The sequence below is a fragment of the Scomber scombrus genome, chromosome 15 (genome assembly GCF_963691925.1).
Source record: "Scomber scombrus chromosome 15, fScoSco1.1, whole genome shotgun sequence".
NCBI lineage: Eukaryota > Metazoa > Chordata > Actinopteri > Scombriformes > Scombridae > Scomber > Scomber scombrus.
Window position 1 is genome coordinate 24750796 of NC_084984.1, and position 21041 is coordinate 24771836.

At 39.9% G+C, this 21041-nt stretch overlaps 2 protein-coding genes across 3 annotated transcripts in view; both read left to right on the forward strand.

Annotated features, from left to right (window-relative positions):
• vldlr (very low density lipoprotein receptor) overlaps positions 1 to 8578 on the forward strand; it is a 68467-nt gene extending 59889 nt beyond the window's left edge. The window contains exons 17-20 of one of the 2 annotated variants that reach the window (XM_062435243.1): positions 1646 to 1705; positions 4947 to 5024; positions 6494 to 6663; positions 7386 to 8578. In XM_062435243.1, the coding sequence (XP_062291227.1) occupies positions 1646 to 1705; positions 4947 to 5024; positions 6494 to 6663; positions 7386 to 7421 (344 nt within the window). In that variant the 3' untranslated portion in view covers positions 7422 to 8578. The remainder of the gene's footprint in view (positions 1 to 1645; positions 1706 to 4946; positions 5025 to 6493; positions 6664 to 7385) is intronic. The other variant, XM_062435244.1, reaches the window with a different exon arrangement.
• Positions 8579 to 11074: 2496 nt separating this feature from the next.
• On the forward strand, positions 11075 to 20226 carry kcnv2a (potassium channel, subfamily V, member 2a). The gene is made up of 9 exons (XM_062434200.1): positions 11075 to 11212; positions 12465 to 12623; positions 13992 to 14170; positions 14307 to 14478; positions 16772 to 16963; positions 17179 to 17433; positions 18295 to 18411; positions 19644 to 19769; positions 19882 to 20226. The coding sequence occupies exons 1-9, from the start codon at positions 11075 to 11077 to the stop codon at positions 20224 to 20226; spliced, it is 1683 nt and encodes a 560-aa protein (XP_062290184.1).
• The last annotated feature ends 815 nt before the right edge of the window (positions 20227 to 21041 follow it).

Consider the following 21041-nt stretch of genomic DNA (forward strand, 5'->3'; position numbering starts at 1 on the left):
TGAATGTACCACCCAGACTGCCAATATGTGTGTGTGTGTCTTTTTTTTCTGTGCAAACTTTATTGCAGCTTCTTTATTCCTGCAGTGTGCCTTTACTGAGTGTGTGCATCTCTGAGAAAGTTAAGCTTTCTGTGTCTGGCAAGCGTTTTAATTTGTGTGTGTGTGTGTTCCTACAACCTTGTTTCCAGCACGTCTGTGAATCTTCTACTTTATCAGTGAGAATAGCGTGGGAGGGGATGCCTGTCACTCACTGAATGCTCCACCTTCCTCCCAGTTGGACCGCAGCCAAAAAAGGCCTCAATGCTCTTCACTTAAACCCCGAGCTAACATATTTATCCTATTTCACCGCCGCCGCAGCTGGACCAAACAGGGAACTGTAGAGCATTGTACGGTCGTAGCTTTGACCGCTTCTAATCTCGTTAGCGAGGAGAAAGTAATAGCAACGCTCTTCACTTCAGGGTCCAACACTGAAACTACCACTGAGGGATTCATATAACTGACTATAGAGGCGGGCAGGGAGTGTTTTTTGTTGTCTTTTTTTCCCTTCAGGCTGAACAAACTCAGGATGAAATAGAGGATGTTTTTGTTGGTTTTCCGACACTGTTGGGACTCCGCTTAGTTCCACAGTTTGTTTACTGAGATGTCATTTATCATTTGTACAGCCTATCTATAAAGCGGTTAGTTTTTAGATGAAGGGTTTTACAGTGAAGGTTGGGTGTGTCGATATATTATTCCAGGCTCACTTCTGACACAGATATCCTAATCAAATCCAAATTTTTTTGTCAGTCATTAAACTCGAATACATGTATAAAGTAAATAATCATATGTCCTTGTTTTTTTCATCTCCCTTAGAAAAAGTGACAAACCAAAAGGGCAAAATAATAATAACTAATAAATAAATGAAGCAGTTTCTGACCAAAAACATGTTCCCTTTTTATACTAGTCACAACATTACTACACTAGACATTTATAATAATTGGCTATATATAAATACAAAATGTATATTTTAACAAACCTGATGCTGCTTTTAAGACAGTTTTAAGATGTTTTTGAATTGCTCATCTTGCCAACCCTTATTTGTCACTGACCCATATATATATATACACATTTCCTGGCTGAGTATCTGGGTTTGACTGTTGTTAACGATGTTCTCTTTGGGTCTAAGCATGATCTGTATTTCCAACTCCTACACAGCAGCCCTGTGATTTTTACAGTAAACACAGCACCACTCTGCTGCCTCTGCTAATCAGGACTGTATTGCTCTGCCTGTGAGGACTTGTATTGTTTTCGCAGCTGTCCGTCTTTATTGTTCAGATAGTGACGCTCTGATTGCTACAGCTGACCGTGTGCCGTACCTTCCAATCTGCTTAACAGCTTCTGATTGTCGCCTGCTTTGCCAGCGTCTGTGTGCATATCGCTTGAATGTTCTCGGCTTGGCTTCTTCCTCACTTTCTCAGAGTATAGAACAGCGGATCCCTCTCGTCTTCTATCAATCGTTTTATTTTACTAGTTTAGCCTCCTGAGATCTGGTCTATTTTCAAAGAAGGCCCACTTGCATGTGTGCATTTTAAAAATAGGGCAACTTCTGTAGCTTGTTTTGTTTTTTAAGTGTGTCGTCCGCCTGACTCTCGGCTCTCTGTGACAGACCCTTCCACCAAAGGTCCCTCAAAGGATGATGGGAAAGCTCTTACACAGCCGCCCCCAGGTAAAAACCGTCAGCCGCCGCCTGCTCCGCTGCCTGTCTCTGAGACAGTCTCTGGCTTTAAAAGCATGTTGTGCTTTTTTTTTTTTTTTCTTTCTTTCATTTTTCCAGAAATGAAATAACAGACTTATCCTCCCCTAACCGTGGAGTCTGGGGGTGTTTTTCTATTTTTAATTGTTAAACTGGAGAACATCTGTCTCTTAATTGTTTCTGGCTGCAGCCACAGTTGCAGTTGCTTTTTCTTCTTTCCCTCATGTACTCTTGAATCAGTCTTTTTGTTTTTTTTCATTATTGATATAATGCCAAAATTAAATGGCAAAATGTATTTCTTGTTTCCACGGATGCGGCTGCAGCATCCTATGCTGAATGTCGTCTCTCTGTCTATTTCTGTACTGATGGCTTCTGTCGGTGCTTTGGGTTTTTCTGGTCGGGTAATGAGACGCATTCAGTGTCAGATAACTGCTTTAAGGTAGTTGATATTTCATTTGTAACACATGCTCCACTAGACTGAAGTATTTATCAGTCGTCTGGTCTCTACAGTTTTCTTCTGTTATTATTAAGAACTGAAAGTTACAAAAGCTGGTCTGTTCAAGAAACTGACCAATTTGGCCAAAGAAGTTAAGTTGCTAATTTTATGAACTTTTTCAACCTCAAACACGCTTTGTTTTGGGTGTATCCATGGTTACAAAGCAAACAGGAACTACTAGCAACTAAGTTCTCATGTTGCAGACTCACCAAAATGTTAAGGAAACAGCTTAAAATCTTAACGGTGTTACTGGCACCACTTTCTGACTCCTTGGCAACATTATACTTCCTGATTGCATCACCCGAACACAATAGGAACAGTCCAACATGTGGTGAATTTAAATGGCGTGCCCATCTAACACTCACCCAAATCAGTATTTTAGTCTTTTTTTTAAACTTCTAAATCTGTTTCAACTCATACTGCCTTGTTCAGGTTGCCTCAGACTTCTATTCAAGCTTTGAAAATATCTGGCTCTTATAAAAGTTTGCTTTGTGGTTTTCTTTTCCAATAACCGATTATGTTTTTAATTTAGATTCCACTCTTTGCTTTGGCTACTTTTCTGTTTTTTGTCGTTTTCCTTTCTCACCTTCACCATGTTTCTCAATTCAATCACAACTGATGTTCAGTCCTCTTTCTGTTAAACTTAACACAGGCTTCATGCTGTGATGGGAGTATAGCTCAAGAATGTGTCTCAGAATTTCTTCAGAGTGTTAATCCAGTACAGGTCAGTTCTCAGTCACTTTTAACACCTGCTGTTTGAGGCTGGAATCTAATCAGGGAGTCTGCTGCCTCTATTCTTTACAATGGATTTTCTGCTTAGTGCTCAGTTTAGTTTGAATGTAACGTGTTTGTGGATTTGACAATATTGTTCAGTCATGTAAACATGTCACTCACAAGGTAAGTAAGTAAACTCTGAAACACGCAGTGAGTGAGTTGCATGTTGACAGAGGGACTGTAATCAGCAACACAAGGAGCACAGTTTGCTAATGAGTTCTTGTTTGTTTCTCATTTCACCGTTTGTTCTCATGACTTTCATTCATTGTTTGTTTTTGTGTGTTTATCAGATGTATCTACAATGTTTTTGTGTTACTATGGAGTTAGCTGATGAGGAAGATGATCAGTATATGAATTCACAGTAGAGCATTAAACTCTGTTCTGAAAGGACAGATCAGCAGCAGCACCTAGTGGCCAAAACGAGGAGGTGCCTTAAAACAGCCAGAACCGTTCAGAATCTGCAAGTTCCACTTATGCTAATTAGTGCACAGGCAGAGATTGTGACTCAAATCCTTCGGACGTCTTTCAGAAACTGTTGGGCATCAAAAAAGTCTCTCCTGACTTTTGCATCATATTTTCTAATTGTGTGACCTCAGCTCTGGTGAACACTTTTTTTGTTAAGATTACATTTAGATTAATATTTTCCCTCTGTGAAAATTCAAAATAAAGGATTAGTACATTTTCTGCAAAATACCATTTTGCATTTTGAGCACATTTACGGCATCAACTCAGTTATAGCAAGCACTCTCTGGTAAAACCTGTCTAACATTTAGTGCTGCTGAACACAGTGAAGAGTGTCATCTAGCAGCTGAAGAGACAGATATTTTTCTCAGTTGTTGGAGACCAAACCTGAGATGAAAGCGGAGTAAATATTGACTCACTATCAGATGGACACAATCATGTTTCCAGTGGGACCATGATGATCTCTGGATGTGTAAATAAATGTTTCCTAAAACTATAGTCTTCAAATTGGGCTCCAACAATCTTTGTCAGTGCTATTTTCAGATTTTCACTGCAGGTCTCATACAAAAATCAATCATTACCATGACCGGATCTACCATACGGGCAGTCTGGGCAACACAAGGCTTGATCCATTATCTTGATGTTGATCATTATGGTCATTTCAGAAACCTAGTATGTCCAAAACAAAATATGGAATTATAAGGTTTCCAGTCGACAGCAGTGTTATCCAATCAGAATAGAAAAAGTTGCCGAGAGGAAGCGTAGGTTGATGACATCAGAGTTATTTGGCAGCCGAGCAGACAGACTGGCAGAAAGAACACGGACTGACTAAATCCTGTGTTTTGTTTCTTTGTCCTGAAAGCTCTGTCGCTGCTTTCAGCCGAGCTGTTTGCCAGTCATGTCACTCGCTCGTCGTAACACCGAAACACTCCGTCCTGCTCTAAGAAAACCTCCAGACACTGGATAATGTTGACTGAGAGGAAATAAAACCAACATTCACACTGTTTTAACACTGTTTTAAAAGCATTCTGTCAAAGGTTTGGTACAATGGTAGAACATCTCAGCACAAATGTCAATGAGGGGAAAAAAGGTACTTTTGAAAACACTGAGTTTGTTTGACAATGCTGTCTTACTGTAATTGGTATAGATGGTGCAGTGTAGAGTCTGACTTTACACTGCATACATTTACATTCTAATAAGGTAAAACAATGATTGTCTGTGGTTCAGTGCATCAGTCGACTGTTCTTAATCACAAGGTTTCTTTATTTAAGACACCAAACCTTATTTCAGTCATCTAAAATAGGGTACAGTTACATCATACAGCAAGAGACACTTAATACACTGCAGTCCAATGTCTTACTAAACCTTCCAGCTTTTCAATAGGTTAAATATAACACTTTTCTCAAATTGGACAAGGATACATGTTGGAAATGACATCAGTTTTTCTTGTTTTGCTGACTTTTTGGTTTTTGTGTCTTGCAGAAGCGAACGTGAGCACATCAATTCAGGTGAACTCCACAGCCAGAGGGTCTGCTGCTGCCTGGGCCATACTGCCAGTCTGTGAGTGGACAGAACACACACACACACACACACACACACACACACACACACACACACACACACACACACACACACACACACACACACACACACACACACACACACTCTTGAGGACACAAGGATAAAATGCATTCCCTAGCCCCTTTCCCCAATCTTTACTATCACAACAAAATGTCTAAACCCAACCCTTACGTAAATCAAACCCAATTCTAAACTTAACCTTAAAATATAGTCTTGGAAGTTGTGAGAACCGGCCAAATGTCCTCACAACACTGGTTTTCAACAGAAATTGGTCCTCTGAGATAAAAACAAAAAAACATAACACACACACATACACAAACACTAAACTGGAAATTCATTGACCAAAGAAATCACCAAAATAACACACTGATCTTTCTAAAGCGGAGTTGTTGTTAATAAAAAATGAAGGATTCAGAACAGATTCCGCATGACACAGAAGCACATCTTCTTAGATCACACTCACTTTGTGTTTCACCTCTGAATAAATTAAACACAATCTGGATAAACTTGTCTCGTTTGCAGCCTGTCTGATCATCTGACTGCTTGTGTCCAGTCCAGGAACACACACACACACACACACACACACACACACACACACACACACACACACACACACACACACACACACACACACACACACACACACACACACACACACACACACACACACAGAAGCATAATCTGTGTGTGTGTGTGTACACTTCTGTGCTGGTTCAGATTGCATCTGTCCTGCTGATATCTCTGCTCAGTCACCCATGACTTTGTCTACATGCACACACTCTCTAAACCAGACAGTACATCCTCAGCAGGGGATGTCAAAGGCTGTATCCAAAAGTCCATAATTGCAGAGAGCATTGACTTTTCCCCCCCTCTTCAGTACACCACAAAAGACAGAACAATAATATATAAAACTAGTTTCCGAATCCACAGTTCATCAAATCTGCAAACCTGCATTTACGTCCTTAGAGACAAGTGAATTTCATCTAGTACAGCTCATTTCATCTCTTCACGGCCTCGCAGACTTGACGTGATGACTGAACACTTCAGACATGTCAAAGTACTCACAAGTCCTCAAGGGCTCTCAACTGCAACTTGAGAAGATGGATTGGGCCATTGATGATGAAAATCAAACTGTTAGGTCCACATGGAGAGTTTTGAGGAGAAATGATTCTACAGTATAAATGGTGAGAACTTGATGCAGTTAATAACATTTATTAAGTAATGTTGGGGCTTGATTTTGTAAAAGGGCACATTGGGTTCGTTTCATAAATTACCAAATTGAGGCAACATATTAAGCATGTTTGAGATGATGATGATCTCTTTTTTTTTTTTTTTATTGGGCTACACACGAGCTCAAACAAATACAGCTGCTTCAATACACTAGAAAAGAAAGTAGTCATCCTCTCACTCTTCAGCTCTGATACTAAAGACTCTGTTTGTGTGTTCAGTGCTGCTGGCGATGGCAGCGGCGGGCGGATACTTGATGTGGAGAAACTGGCAGCTGAAGAACCAGAAAAGCATGAACTTCGACAACCCCGTCTACCTGAAGACCACAGAAGAAGACCTCAACATCGACATCACACGACACAGCGCCAGCGTGGGACACACCTACCCTGCAGTGAGTAAAACACACACCCGTCTCCCAATCAGCAATTCATCTTTAATAGTTTATGTGCACACAGCAGCTTTAGAGCTCTTTGCCTTAAAATCACGAACTTTTAAATAATAGAAGGTTTTTTTATTCTGGTAATAAAGTAATAATGCGGTGCTGTAGAGTTTCTGAGCAGCTTAAATAATTTGAACCCAACAGAGGATGAGGATGCAAGTTAATGACCTCCACTCTCACCCCGACCTCATGGCCCGTAGTAATCCTGAGTGCATTGTTGGCGGTCCACAGAGCACATCTCCCCATACACAGATTACTCAGATTAAACAGATTAACCTTAGGCCGACCAAAGCTTCAAGATGGACTCAGACTTCATAATCATCCTCACAGCTGCATCAGATGTCTCTCTGTACGTGCAGACAGCGAGAAGACAAAAAGAGCAAAAATAGTCGCAGAACAAAATTCCTCCAAAATAACATGAAAAGCAGCACAGGTAAACAAAAGATGCAACATGAAATCAGTGAGCTTAAGAGGTGTAATTCGTGGATGTTTTATAAAATGACAGTGACACGGATACTTTTCCCACCACATTCTAGTAAAATCCAGGACCCTGATATACTAATTCTCAATGCATGACAGCCAACAACCTTATCTAGATGTTTTATAAAAACTCCCAAAATATTTTAAGTAAATTGTCTCTCCCCCCCAACCCCCCCCCCCCTCTCTCTCTTCAGATTTCGATAGTGAGCACAGACGACGATTTATCGTGATCGCCTCGGCCTTTCTTTACGGCAGCCCGCAATGTTGCATGGCGCCTCCTTGTTCCCATGCCGGCGGTTGTCCGTAGCAACAGCAGCAGCAGCCCTTACAGTACGACCACATGCCTTCTGAAGTGCATTATGTCATTATCTGTGGTGAGGATGGCCGGAGTAAAATGTTATTTATTATGTGAATATCACTATGAATTATGTGTCATAACTGTTTTTCCACACAGTACGTCCCAAAGTGTTAAGGATTATTTTTTTCTTTTCTTTCGGTCTTTATTAATTTCGAGCCTCAGCCAGCTTTCCGTATGTTCGTCCCGTCCTCTTAAAGGAGTCAGACGCCACCTTTTTCACAACCGATGAGAGAAACGCTGAATTTCCACAGTGCCGTCGCCTCTTTCAGGGCTTTTCATGTTTAAATCGAGCAGGAAAGCTGACAAGAGGGCGTCATGTTCCTCTGACCAAACAACTCGACTCTGCTGGACAGGAGCAGTCAGTATCCGACACGTGTTTAAAGACAGCGCGAGAGGTCAAAGGTCCTTTTAGGAGAGAGGCGTTCACAGGGAAAGCTCGGTCTAAACTCCTGCCTCCTCCCACCCGACAGGCTCAGTTGTGTGAATATGTATGTACGACCATGTTTTGGTCAGTTATATCTAAAAGATGTAAGTTTTCTTTTATTCATTTTCTTTTTTTTATTCTTACGGTACCTCCTGGAGTGCATTCTTACAAACTTTTTTCTCAATCTGTGTTTATAATTATTATTATTATTATTATTATTATTATTACTATTATAATTATTATTGAAGCTGTGTAAGGATCACCATGGTTTCAGCATTTGTATACATTGTACATATTTATCATCCCTCAGAGACATGACCGTCAATCAGGACTCTCTTCAATGCACTTTGATCAAATGTTCCTTGTGTAAATAAGATTGTATACATTTGACTTGATATCAATTTTTTGCTATGGTTGGGCATCGTACCAGGGTTAGAGTTCAGATGTATTTAACAAGAAAGAAAAAAGCAAAAAAACTCTGAACTGAATTTGTTAAAAACTATTTTGTATGTTTGTGTGCTGTTGCTGTGAACTTTTTCTAGCCTTGTACAGTGAGGGGGAACATTATTAAAACTTCAAAGCTCTGTATCTGTGAAAGAAACTGATTTGAGAATCACTTAAGAATTAAAACCTAATCCACAACATTGTTCAAATTGTGGCGTCCTGTCTTCTGTCATGCATCAGTGTGAGTTTGTACGTGTGTGTGTGCATGTGCAGATACACTAATTACACACCTGTTTACATACTTTTTGTTTTAGATCCTCAGACATTTAAATTAGTACTGCTTCTTCAAGGAAATCTGGATATGTAATATAACAAAGATGTAGACTTGAATCAAGTAAATAATTCTGGTGACTTTAGACTCGACTTGAAAAATTGAATTAAAAGTAGTTTAAACTCCCCTTTGGGATTAAATAAAGTATCTATACATCCATCTATCTAAAAGACTTGTCACTGGACTTTAACACCAGTGACGTTGAGGAAATTGTATGAAAACACTAAACACAAAGATACAATAATACACAACACACTGCTAGTTTAAAGATTAACAATTATTGTACAAGTAGGCAGCATACACACACAGTGACATCAGCTCATCTCAACAAGCAAAGAACAAACCTATCTATTGTCTCTGAAGGAACAAAAAAATGATCTGTGATTGGTCAAACACTTCAACCTATATCTCTACAACCAATGGCAAATGGCCACAAAGAAAGACATTTGCAGACCAGACATGCATATGTATTACCCAAAAGTCATGTCATACAAAGGTCACGCATCCCCCAGACATAGGAGAGTGGGGTCTTCATCCATAAATGATCTACTGGCACATAACCAAGTCCTGCCCTTTCCAAGACCCCAAGCCTTTACTTTAGGTTCCTGATCTGTGCCTGGATAAGGTAACCATCAGACCTCTTAATGTAGTCATACATCCACTCATCCCAAAACTTCTATCTTATCCTGACATGGACCAAGGCAAGGAGGTAGCAGTAAACTTCTTAACAATAGATAGCAATGAGCAAAGAGCACATTCCACAACACAGCACAGTTACGAGGCCAAAAAGGTTCACAATCCTATATTAAAACTCAACCATTTGTTGCCTCTTTACATTTACAACACCACGTGGACTTTAAACTGGGAATGATTTTTTTCCCCCTCCCTAAATCCAAAGAATCAACCTTCTGTTATAAAGAACTGTGTGATTTGGGGATGTTTTGTCAACCTACTGATCTCAAGATCAAGAACCATTAACTTTCACATCAAGTCGGTCACTTCAATTTTTGAAATGGGGATCAGAGAATGATAAGTAGGAGTCAAGGGTCACAGGAAGAATGCAGCTCCATCCTTATAGGCAGGAACCTGAAACACACAGGTACGAAACCCACTTAGCTAATACAACTTTAAAATCCTCTTCCCCTGTGGATTCAGCCCTCTGTAATCTCTAAAAAATATCACTGCATCTCGGCCGGATCACAGCGGGAGGAGTGAAATTAAGGAAGTGGGTCGACGGTGGAAGAGCTGCTAAGTCTTTTTATTTGGAACAAGTCTGGCTCCATCCGTTCATTATCCCTGTTTAACTGCAGCGAGGATTAATCTCCACCTATCTGACTGCTTCGGTCACCGGTGGGACAAAATACGTCAAACAAACTTGGATTAAAAGGTCGAGGTTCAGCCTTCTGCCTGCATTTGGGAATTTATTCTCAATTGTAAAAACACTAATAGCAAAACAGAAAATACAAGATTTGTGATTCCTCAACTTTTCATTAGGTAGCATAAAATGTTGTTTAACACTTAGTTTATGTCAACATACCTGCAAAACAAATGGCATCTCATCTGCTTCAGCTGTGGTTTGTGTCGAGCACTAATTATCAAATGTTAGCTGTCCCTGTAAACCATGATAGTGAGATGCAATACGAGGACCCTGAAACTGAAGCAGCTAAATGGAATTCAGCCATCATTCATTTTTTCATTTGCACCTGTGCTTTTCCTGCTGTAACATGTCAAAATGCCTGCTGGGGGGAAAAAAAGAGGGAAAAAAAGGAATGTTGGCATGCTAACGTTGGGGTTGAGCTCTTAATCTTCTCCTTTATTTCATCTGTCTGCATATTGAAGAGGAAAAAAATATTAATATTATGACATTGACTTCAACCGTATCATCCAGCATTAGTTTATCAGATTTGTAAAGTTATGAGATGTTGCAGTAAGTGGGAGGAGAAAGAGAGAGAGAGAGAGAGAGAGAGGGAGAGAGAGATCAAGAGATGGATGGAAGAGGATAATAGTATTTAAAACTTTAAGCACCCAGATCATCTGCAGGCTGCAGCACTAGACGATGAGAGTCACTTCCTACATCATCCCTGTGACTGTATGTGTGTGTGTGTGTATTAGAACATGATACTTCTCTGAATTTGTGTGAAAGCATTTCCCATTTTTGCCTTCTTGACTTCATATGTGTGTGAGATCATGTTTTTTTACACACATCCAAGATGCCAGCTTTGTGTGTGTGTATGTGTGTGTAAGGGTTAGATGGTGTTAGAGATGCCAGGCTATCACTCTATGCAGGTTGATTGATTTTTAGGTTGACAGACACCCAGCTGTGACCATGTTGACCAGCATCAGAACCCGGAGCAGGAGTTTGTTCCCCGGCTACAAGCATGGCAGCCGGACTCAAGCTGTCAAAGAACCGGCTGATTTTTTCTATTTCAGCAACAGCACTATAAAGCCATGGAACTCCATGCAGGTCAGACATTTTACTGCTACTACTTCTGTGTTTTTATCATTTGTTATAGTCTTTCTCTTTACTGACCATGATTTATTCAAATCTATAGAGGTAAAGTCACATGTTTCAGTTAAATGTCATTTCAATATTCAAAGCAAAACACTGAATCAAAAAAAGGCTTTTCACAAAACTACCAAAGTCAACACATATTTACTTTTTATCCTCATCACATTGTTTTATGTCATTGTAAATGATAATGTTTTCTATTTGGGTTTCTGGATATTGTTTGGACAGAAGGAGAGGATAACACATTTACATATTCCAGACACTAGAAGCAGTGGTTGTTTATCATCTTTGCCTCAAAAATGATTTAAACAGTTAAAACAATTATAAAAAAAATGTAGATTATTTCCTGTCAATTGACTAATCATTTAATCAACTAATCAACTTGGTAGGACATGTAACAAAGAAAAAAGCAGCTAGAAAAGAGAAAACAAACACTAATTCACTGCAGGTGGTGAAAGAGTTAAATGAACAACTATTGTATTCATTTATTTCTTTACCTGTTAGAGGAAACAAACTGTCACAGCTGTTACTTTACTGGAGGTGTGTAGAACATATTGACAATATAATAATATAATAAACATCTGAATAGCTCCCTCTGGTGGACAATCTCAAATTGTTTTGTCTGATCCCCAATGAAAAATCCAAAGTTTTTCAGTTTACAATGATAAAAAAAAAAGAAAAAAGTAGGAAATCCTCACGTTTAAGTTGTAGGAACCACAGATTGCTTGGTGGTGTTATCAACATGTTTGGTGATTAGTTCTGTGTTACTCAAGCCAATGATTCAGTACGTTATGGTTTCATCATCTTTAACTGTTTACAAATTGATGTGAAATGGTTCACCTCTGCACCAAGTGTTCTGCTTGCCTCAGAATTTTAAAATTAAATACTCAGATATTTATGATTATTCCATGTTCTTTTTATCACAGGTACGCCTTAAATATGGGATTTCAATTTCTTTTAACAGTTTCCTGTCTAGTCCTGTCTTGTCTATTTTTTTCTGAAATGTTGTAACTAATAATTATTTATAAAAACGAATCATCAATGTATTTCTCTGGATAAACAACCTATAATTATTTCCAGTTTCATACTCAGAATTTAAATTATTTTCAAAGCTTTTTCTTAGTTTAATTATTTCATTCATGTTAGATAAAAGCTTAAAATTCAGAATGTATCATCGGAACATGAGGTTTTTGTTTTATTTAAAAAGGACCTCAGCAGTGACGTCTACGATCTTTATGCTGATGATGATGATGATGATGATGATGATGAGGAGGAGGAGGAGGATGATCGATTCCCGGCGTCTCCGTCCCGCCTGGTGCTCTCTCCAATCAAACATTTCACCCTCAACATCAATGTTGGAGGAACGGTAACTTTTACTCAACTTGTACTGCTCCACAAACATAAACCACAACTGTATTAGTAATAACTGACTCAGAACAATACCAAACATCATGTGGTGCCAGGTTCTTAAATATGAACTTTAACATACTTTTTTTTGGGTACTGGACTAAACAAGCAGGTTCACAGGTCAAATTGAACCTGTGTTTGAATTCACTGACGAGCTTTTTCATCCAGAACCTTGAATGTACTTTGATGATTTATCACATTTAACACCTTTTTCATTTAGAAAGGCACAATTGATCTGTTTTATTTGTTGTGATGAACAGAGCATTCAAATATATTATAACAAATATTTCCTCAAATCACTTGTTTATATTTTCTTATACGTTAAAATGAGCAATTATTGTTACGTCTGTAGTGTTATGGGTCAAAATTGACTGCACATACTTTCCTATAAAAAAGGAGAAAAAAGTCTTTAATATATGAGTTTTCATTCAAAAAACTAAAACAACACATTATTTGGTCAATCAAACAAGTGTCATCTCTGGCATGGTGTGTGTGTGAATGTGTGTGTGTGTGTGTGTTTACTGTTCCAGGAGTGCAGTGAGAGTTAAAGCATGAGAAAGCCCCAGCCTATCTATACACTGCTATAACTGGAGGACATTAGATGTATAAATGTGTCTGAGTGTAGTTTCAGGGACACAGTTCAGACCAAAGATGATTTAATTGAGGTCTGTTTGTCCATCTGTGTCCTGAATCGCGGACAAAAGCAGATTTTTGAGTCAGTGGTTAGCTAGGGTTAGGGTTAGCTTAAACTTATATTGTTAGGGTAAGTTTACAGGAAATGAATGTAGGTCAGTGTGTGTATGTCTATGTCTATCTGTGGCTATATGTGTGTGTGTGTGTGTGTGTGTGTGTTTGTGCGCTGTGTGCAATGAGATGTAAGAAATAAAGCATGAGAAAGCTGCAGCCTATATACTGCTATACAGTTGGAGGGCAGGAGACCCAGGAGAGTGTGTGTGTGTGTGTGTGTGTGTGTGTGTGTATGTGTGTGTGCCTCTTGGCAGTTGAATTTAAGTCGATAACCTTTCTTGGCATGAAATGCAATTTTAATATTATTGTACTATTATTACAGTATTTTATTCCTATTATTTTAGTTTAGTTGTAATTGTTATCACGTCTTTCTTTGCATAATTAACCCTTAATTACTACCAGGTCAGATTTGATCCATAACACAACAAATGTAACTTTTTCTTTAATGGGCATTTCAAATGTGTATCAAAAATGATAAGTATGTTTCACACACCTAAACTTGATTTGACCCAAACAGGAGGCTTTTTGGGCACTATTTCCTATATTTGACTTGATTGTCTTGTGCTGTCGTCTCCTGCAGGTGTACCACTTGCCCTACAGGTTAGCTGCCAAGTATCCAAAAACACGGATTGGCCGGTTGGCCACATACACAGATCACAACAGGAAGTTGGACCTGTGTGATGACTACATCGTCCATAGCAACGAGTTCTTCTTCGACCGGGACCCTCAAATCTTCCACAACATCTTCAACTTTTACAGGTGAAATAAACTACGTTATAAACTATAATATTTTAAAATGGTATTGTACACACACAGTTTCCCTCTTCTTTCTATGAACACTTATACTTATACACACAGATAATTGTGGATCTCTTGTCTCTGTCCTCTCCACCAGGACTGGAGTGTTGTGGATTAAAGATGAACTGTGTCCCCGCAACTTCCTGGAGGAGATAAACTACTGGGGCGTCAGAATCAAAAACAGCCAACGCTGCTGCCGCATCTCCTTTGAAGAGAGGCAGGACGAGCTGAACGAGCAGCTGAAAATACAGAGACAGCTGCTGGCAGAGGTGGGTTAACTTACAGTTTTGTAATGGACTTGCATGTGATAGTCTGGTTCTAGATGTCTGAATCACTGTCAATCTGTCCAGTGTCTAGTGGTGTTCTTGTGGATGTCTGATTTCCTCAACTGGAGAAACAACTGAGCCAGGTCAGATGACAAATCACATCACGGCTCATATGGCCTGACATTCAGCGCTGATTCTTGCTGTCTTCAATTCAGAGTTTGTTTTGTCTGTTGCTAGTTCAAGTTGTCACATTCTGTCCAGAACTAAATGTGCCTAAACAAACACTGTACATTAGGTTATCAGCTCAGCAGCCTATTATTTACAACAGAGGTATGATGTCATGATTGTGACTGTAGCTCTGGCAGAATTTTAATATGCTTTGAAGGACGGTCTGTCTTCAAACAACAGTCAGGAGCCCAAATGATGACCATTAGAAGATGGACTTAAAATGTAAGTGATGGAGGACAAAATGTATTTAAAAGTTGATGTGAAGCTAATATGAAGCTTCAGCTGTCCAAATGAGTCAAATCAAGTAGATATGTTTCATTGTTAGTCTTTTAAAGTCCCTCTTTTTGTTACTATACTTCCACCACAGCTCAACAGGGAAACACTAAGAGGGAATTTGATGCCATAAAGACTGTTAATGTGTCAGATATCACTTGATATGACCAACTCAGACTGATGAAGCTCAATAGAAGCTGATCAGCTACTTTAAATGACTGTGTGGAAACACTGTGGATACAGTCCTCCATCACTTTACATTGAAAGCACATTTAAAGTAGATCTTTTAATAGTCAGTATGAACAGGAGGAATGATTACAGAAAGGAAAACTTCTATCACTGTTCATATTGACACCTGACTGCTAAACACTGTTAAAAACTACTGACAGTAAGACAGTAACAATGGTGACTCAGTATAGTCAGCTCACTTCAAAGATTCATTGATAATGATTTTTTCATACATGTACTGAACACCTCTATTTAATTGAGAGTGACATCTTAGGCACAGTGTTACATATAAATGAGTTAATGGTTGAATCTGTTTAAAATCAGTTTTCATGATGCATTAGCTAAATTAACCATAAGCTAACCACAGAGCAGTTTGACTAACCCTTTAATAGAATAAATATAGATACAGAAATACACATACATTTTCCCCGTTGACTTCACATTATGAATGAATTTAGTTAAATATTCCCCTTAAATGATGACTAACATTAGCTGTAAGTTAGCAGTCTCATGTAGCTTTATCATCGAGCCACATATAAAGCACAGTTCTATAACTCTGCTTCATTCGCTCAAATGTATAGTGTCATTACACTTGACAACGATTTTTAACAGTTTTAACACATTCAGCTGTCCTGAAATACAGAAAAACAAATAGCCTAAAATGTATTTTGTGTTGCGACTATTTCCTGACTATCTATCAGGCATCCTTCATCTTGCATTGGGCTATTTCAAGGGTAAAACAGTGCAGTCTCTCCATGCAGACACTTTATTTGTCTTTTTAATTCTTCCTGCCACCACAATACAGTATGAGGTCATTAAATATTTATTTGTGGTACTTGTAATATATGAGATTCAACAATAGCTTCCCTCTCTTTAGATAATTCACAGTACACACTGGAGACACGTTTCACTGGAACTAAATAGTCCCTATAAACTATCTAATGAATTCTTTATTTAATGCACAATAATAATCATTTTTCTCTTCCTGTCAGGCTCCATAATTATTAAAGCGCTGCGAAATAAAAATGTCAAGTCATCACCTACCACTGCTTCATTGGTAAAGCAGATTGGAGGTTATATTTTTGTACCTGTGAGAGTTTGTCAGTGACTCTGAGTCTGTCTGACCCACATTATAAATCACAGCTCTGCCGTCTTGACAGATGGAGACAGAATAAGCTTTTTCTTGGCACAGATTTTGACAGATGTTTCCATCACAGGAGGTCCCACTCCGATGCAGTTTGCTGTACTGCCTTCCTCCATGCTGTGTTTTCTTGACATTTAGTTTATTTAGTTATTTAGTTGAGTTATGTTGTAGCTTGTGATTTTGACATTTAGTTTGTTTGGTTTGGTTTTGACCTCATTCTCAGATCTTTTTATTAACCTTCATTTCCCATTTATTACTCTTTCATTTTATATTTAACTTACATACGCACTTACTGTATTCTTCTACAACTTTAATGAGTGTTCTGTTCTGTTTTTGAAGTTGTAACTTACATATTCTCATCATTCGGGCCACATATGATCATAAAATATGTGTGACTGATCTATTCCTGTCCTGTTCCTCCAGATGGAGATAGAGGAGGACGAGGCGGTGTATCACGGCATGGCCTTCGGGTCGACCCGCAGGACAGTCTGGAACCTGATGGAGAAGCCGTTCTCCTCCGTCCCTGCCAAGCTGATGGCGCTCGCCTCCTCCGTCTTCGTGCTGGTCTCGCTGGTCGCCATGACGCTCAACACCGTGGAGGAGCTGCAGTACAAGGTGTGTGTTAGTATGTGTGTGTGGGAAGTAAAAGAAGAAGGCAAATATGTACGGATGAGATGATTTCACAGCTTGTTCTTAATAGTCAAAGACGTGCAAAATCACTCAATGGTCTTTTAATGTTACAGTCAGTGCGATATTCATATTGTTAAGAAGCAGAACTGAGTCACATCCAACAGTCTATCAATCACTTCCATCATTATTCCCTGTTCCAGACGGCGTCCGGACAGCCGAGCGGCAGGTTTTACGGCGAGTGCGTGGAAACGTTCTGCATCACTTTCTTCACCCTGGAGTACCTGCTGCGCCTGGTCTCCACCCCAGACCTGAAGCTTTTTGGGCGCAGCGTGCTCAACACGGTGGACCTGATCGCCATCCTGCCTCACTACCTGCAGGTGGTCCTGGAGTGCTTCGAGGACAAGGACATACACCAGCATTCAGGGGACATCGAGACAGTGGGGAGAGTCGGAAAGGTAAAGGGACAGAAACCCTCTGCATCAATAAATGGATCGTTTTGACATACACCAGTTCTTCATTTGATGTGTCCCCCTGTGGCTGGATTAGTGCCCCTCTAACCACCATCATTATTTCAATTTCCACCCTCCTCTTCTTCATTTTTAGACTTTTTGAAAAAGCTTCTTTCTCTTCCTTTTTTTTCTTTTCTTTTTTCTTTCTTCTTCCTTCTTTTAGTTACTGCCAGTGCTGTCCATTTTCTGATAGTTTCTCATTTTCCCCTCACACACCCCAATCGTCATATTGACAAATAAAACAATCATCAGACTTGGAATGAGTCAAGCTCTGTATTGTATATCTGTGGAGCCAAAAACCCCAAAAAGGAGCCCCATGACACGTATCCTCTATCCCTCTTTGTAAAGAGTTTTCCACGTTGGTCTAAACTCAAGAAGGGAACAAATCAAATTTCCTCTTTTAGTTTAGTTTTATTATTTAATTTTCTTTTATGTTTGTTTTTCTTTTAATAACCCGCCTCACATTTCTGGTTTTACACACTTTATTTTATAATGAATTTATTTTATTCTTTATTTATTAAAGTCCATTAATATTTATTATCTTTTATTTTATTTGGGTATTCTGAATTTCTACATTTTCTCATCTCATCCTGTTCTCTTTATTCCTGCACTATCTCAGAATCATGAGTCTGTGTTCATTCACACGTAAAAACCCATCAGTCCAGCAGACAGCAACTGCTGAGGAGGACCCTCGACGCAGCGGTCCGTGAACATGAACTGACAGCATCCTCCTCCTCCTCCTCCTCCTCCTCCTCCTCCTCCTCCTCCTCCTCCTCCTCCTCCTCCTGTGTGTTGTCCTCTCTGCAGGTGGGTCAGGTTCTGAGGATCATGCGTCTGATGCGAATCTTCAGGATTTTGAAGCTGGCTCGTCACTCGACAGGCCTCCGAGCGTTCGGCTTCACGCTGAGACAGTGCTACCAGCAGGTCAGAGTCTGAACCACAACTCACACACATCCTCAAAAACCTACAATACAAGGTCATAAAATGTCTTAAACTCTTCATTCTTATTAATGCAGTAGGCTAGTTGCGTGAGAAACATCTCCCCACAGGATTCACTTATTTAATTATAGTTTGATCTTCAGTCACGACTCAGTCCAGCTCTTTCTTTTCCTTTTTCTTCGATCGGTTCTCCACAGGCTGCCTGCTCTCACCAGGGTTACAGGATGAAAGGAGTACACAGAATAGTACAGATGCTGCTGAGCTATAGACAGCTGGTCAGGAGGGTTCAGAGGAGACTCACAGCTCTCTGTTATTTCTGATAGTTGCTACAATCTAAAAAATAATGTTTTTAGTGCAGAGCTGCAACATGTGACTGTTACAGTGGATGTAAGGTAGATAAACTGTAATGTGTGTGTGTCTTAATGTAGAGATTTAATTATAGTGTGAGAACTTATTGATTTACAGTGTTGTCACAATGATTAATGTCAAGCAAATTGTGATTCAACTTTTAATTCAAATAGTTTTATCTCATGTAAAACAGTGAACATTGGACACAGTTCATTGCATTTGCTGTTAGGTTGATTACTTTATACAAGTTAGAGAACAGCTTCAGCAGATATAAGCAGAACAGATATGAGCAGCAGGACAGTTTAGCTGCTTAAACAAAGATAGACAGAGGAAAAACAAAACCAAGTCAAGCAGTAAGACAATTCATCAGCATAAATAAAGACAGACGAGCAGGAACAAGTCAAATCAGATCAACAGGACAGCGGTTTTATCAGCAGCAGCTTTGTCAGGTGATGAATACATCCACACTACTGCTGACAGATATGAGATGTGGCTGAACTTGGTGCTTGTGTCAAAAAAGAGAAATAGTCAAAAATGTACAAAAGATCAAAATTCCAGAAAAATCTGAGTATAAGTGAACATTAAACGGATAGATATCCGAGCAATAAATAAATAAATTTTAAAAAATACAAATATATAATATAAAATAAATATAAAATCAGCTTTGTTCTGTGCCTCTCAGTTATGAGCAGAAACATGAATGAACATCATGAATAAACAGAGAAAAATGTGTGTGTGTGTGTGTGTGTGTGTGTGTGTGTGTGTGTGTGTGTGTGTGTGTGTGTGTGTGTGTGTGTGTGTGTGTGTGTGTGTGTGTGTGTGTGTGTGTGTGTGTGTGTGTGTGTGTGTGTGTGTGTGTGTGTGTGCAGGTGGGCTGTTTGCTGCTCTTCATCGCCATGGGGATCTTCATGTTTTCAGCCATGGTTTACACCGTGGAGCACGACGTTCACAACACCAACTTCACCTCCATACCGCACGCCTGGTGGTGGGCCGCTGTGAGTCTACACACACACACACACACACACACACACACACACACACACACACACACACCAACATCAATCCTTTCTATTTACTATCCCATGTCCCGTCTCTTTGACCCTCCAGGTGAGCATCTCCACGGTGGGCTACGGAGACATGGTCCCAGAGACCAACCTGGGACGCATCTTCGCCTTCGCCTGCATCTCCTTCGGCGTCATCCTCAACGGCATGCCCATCTCCGTCCTCTACAACAAGTTCTCCGACTTCTACACCAAGCTCAAGTCCCACGAGTACACCGCCGTCACCAAGGCCCGCGGCAAGGTGCACTTCACCAGGAGGGCGGCCAAGAGGTTCGCCGAGTGCTGCGAGGACGTCGTGTCCCAGAGGACGTCCCGCTTTAAGTCCTCCGCTGCTCTCAGGTCTGAAGTTAGATCTAGGAAGCAGCAGGGGGGGGGACGGTCCAGGATGTGATGAGGACTACAGGAAGAAAACTCTTTCTAGGTCCAAATCCTAGATCAAATTTGACCTGGAGGATTTTTTTACTTTGTCCTTTTACTCATCCTTCCATTCATCCTCCACACCTATCTATTCCTGTTTAACATATCCAAGCCTATTGAGAAAAAGGTAAGTAATGCCCTTCATGTTTTTATTTATTCATTTGCTGACTTTAATCATCTACACCAAAGCTGCCAACAGCATCATCCTCCTCCTCTCTTTCTCCTCCAAGTACTCCAACACTCCCTCCATCCATTAGTCTCTAAAGCTCTCATGTAATCCAGGATTCAGCGGCAGTCGACGGCAGGACTAAGTCTCATATCCATCTGTAGGACGAGGGACATGAGACATCTGCCCCGTGTGTCTATATCTAATAATAAACCTGTCTTTATATCTGATCGTCTCAAAGCTCTGTGTGTGTCACGGCAGCAATCATGATGTAATCTGGAAGTGTTCATATAGTTTTGTATTGAAGTGAACATGCTTCATTTTGGCTCAATGTGACTCTTGAATAGAGCCGAGTCATCATTGACACCTGCGATTTTCCTACTGTGACCAGTCATAATGTCCGCTGAGTCATCATTTTCAAGGTTAGAATGTGAGTGAGGAAGAAGAGTGTGTGAAAGATAGTGTGAGATTATAAAAGTGGCTGAGTGTTGTAGCAAAGTGGTTTCTGTACAGATTCTCTGTGTGTGTGTGCAAGGTCATGGGTGAGTGAGCAGAGACATCAGCAGGACAGATGGATTCTGAACCAGCACAGAGGTACGGTCCAGTGCGTATTTTATATAACA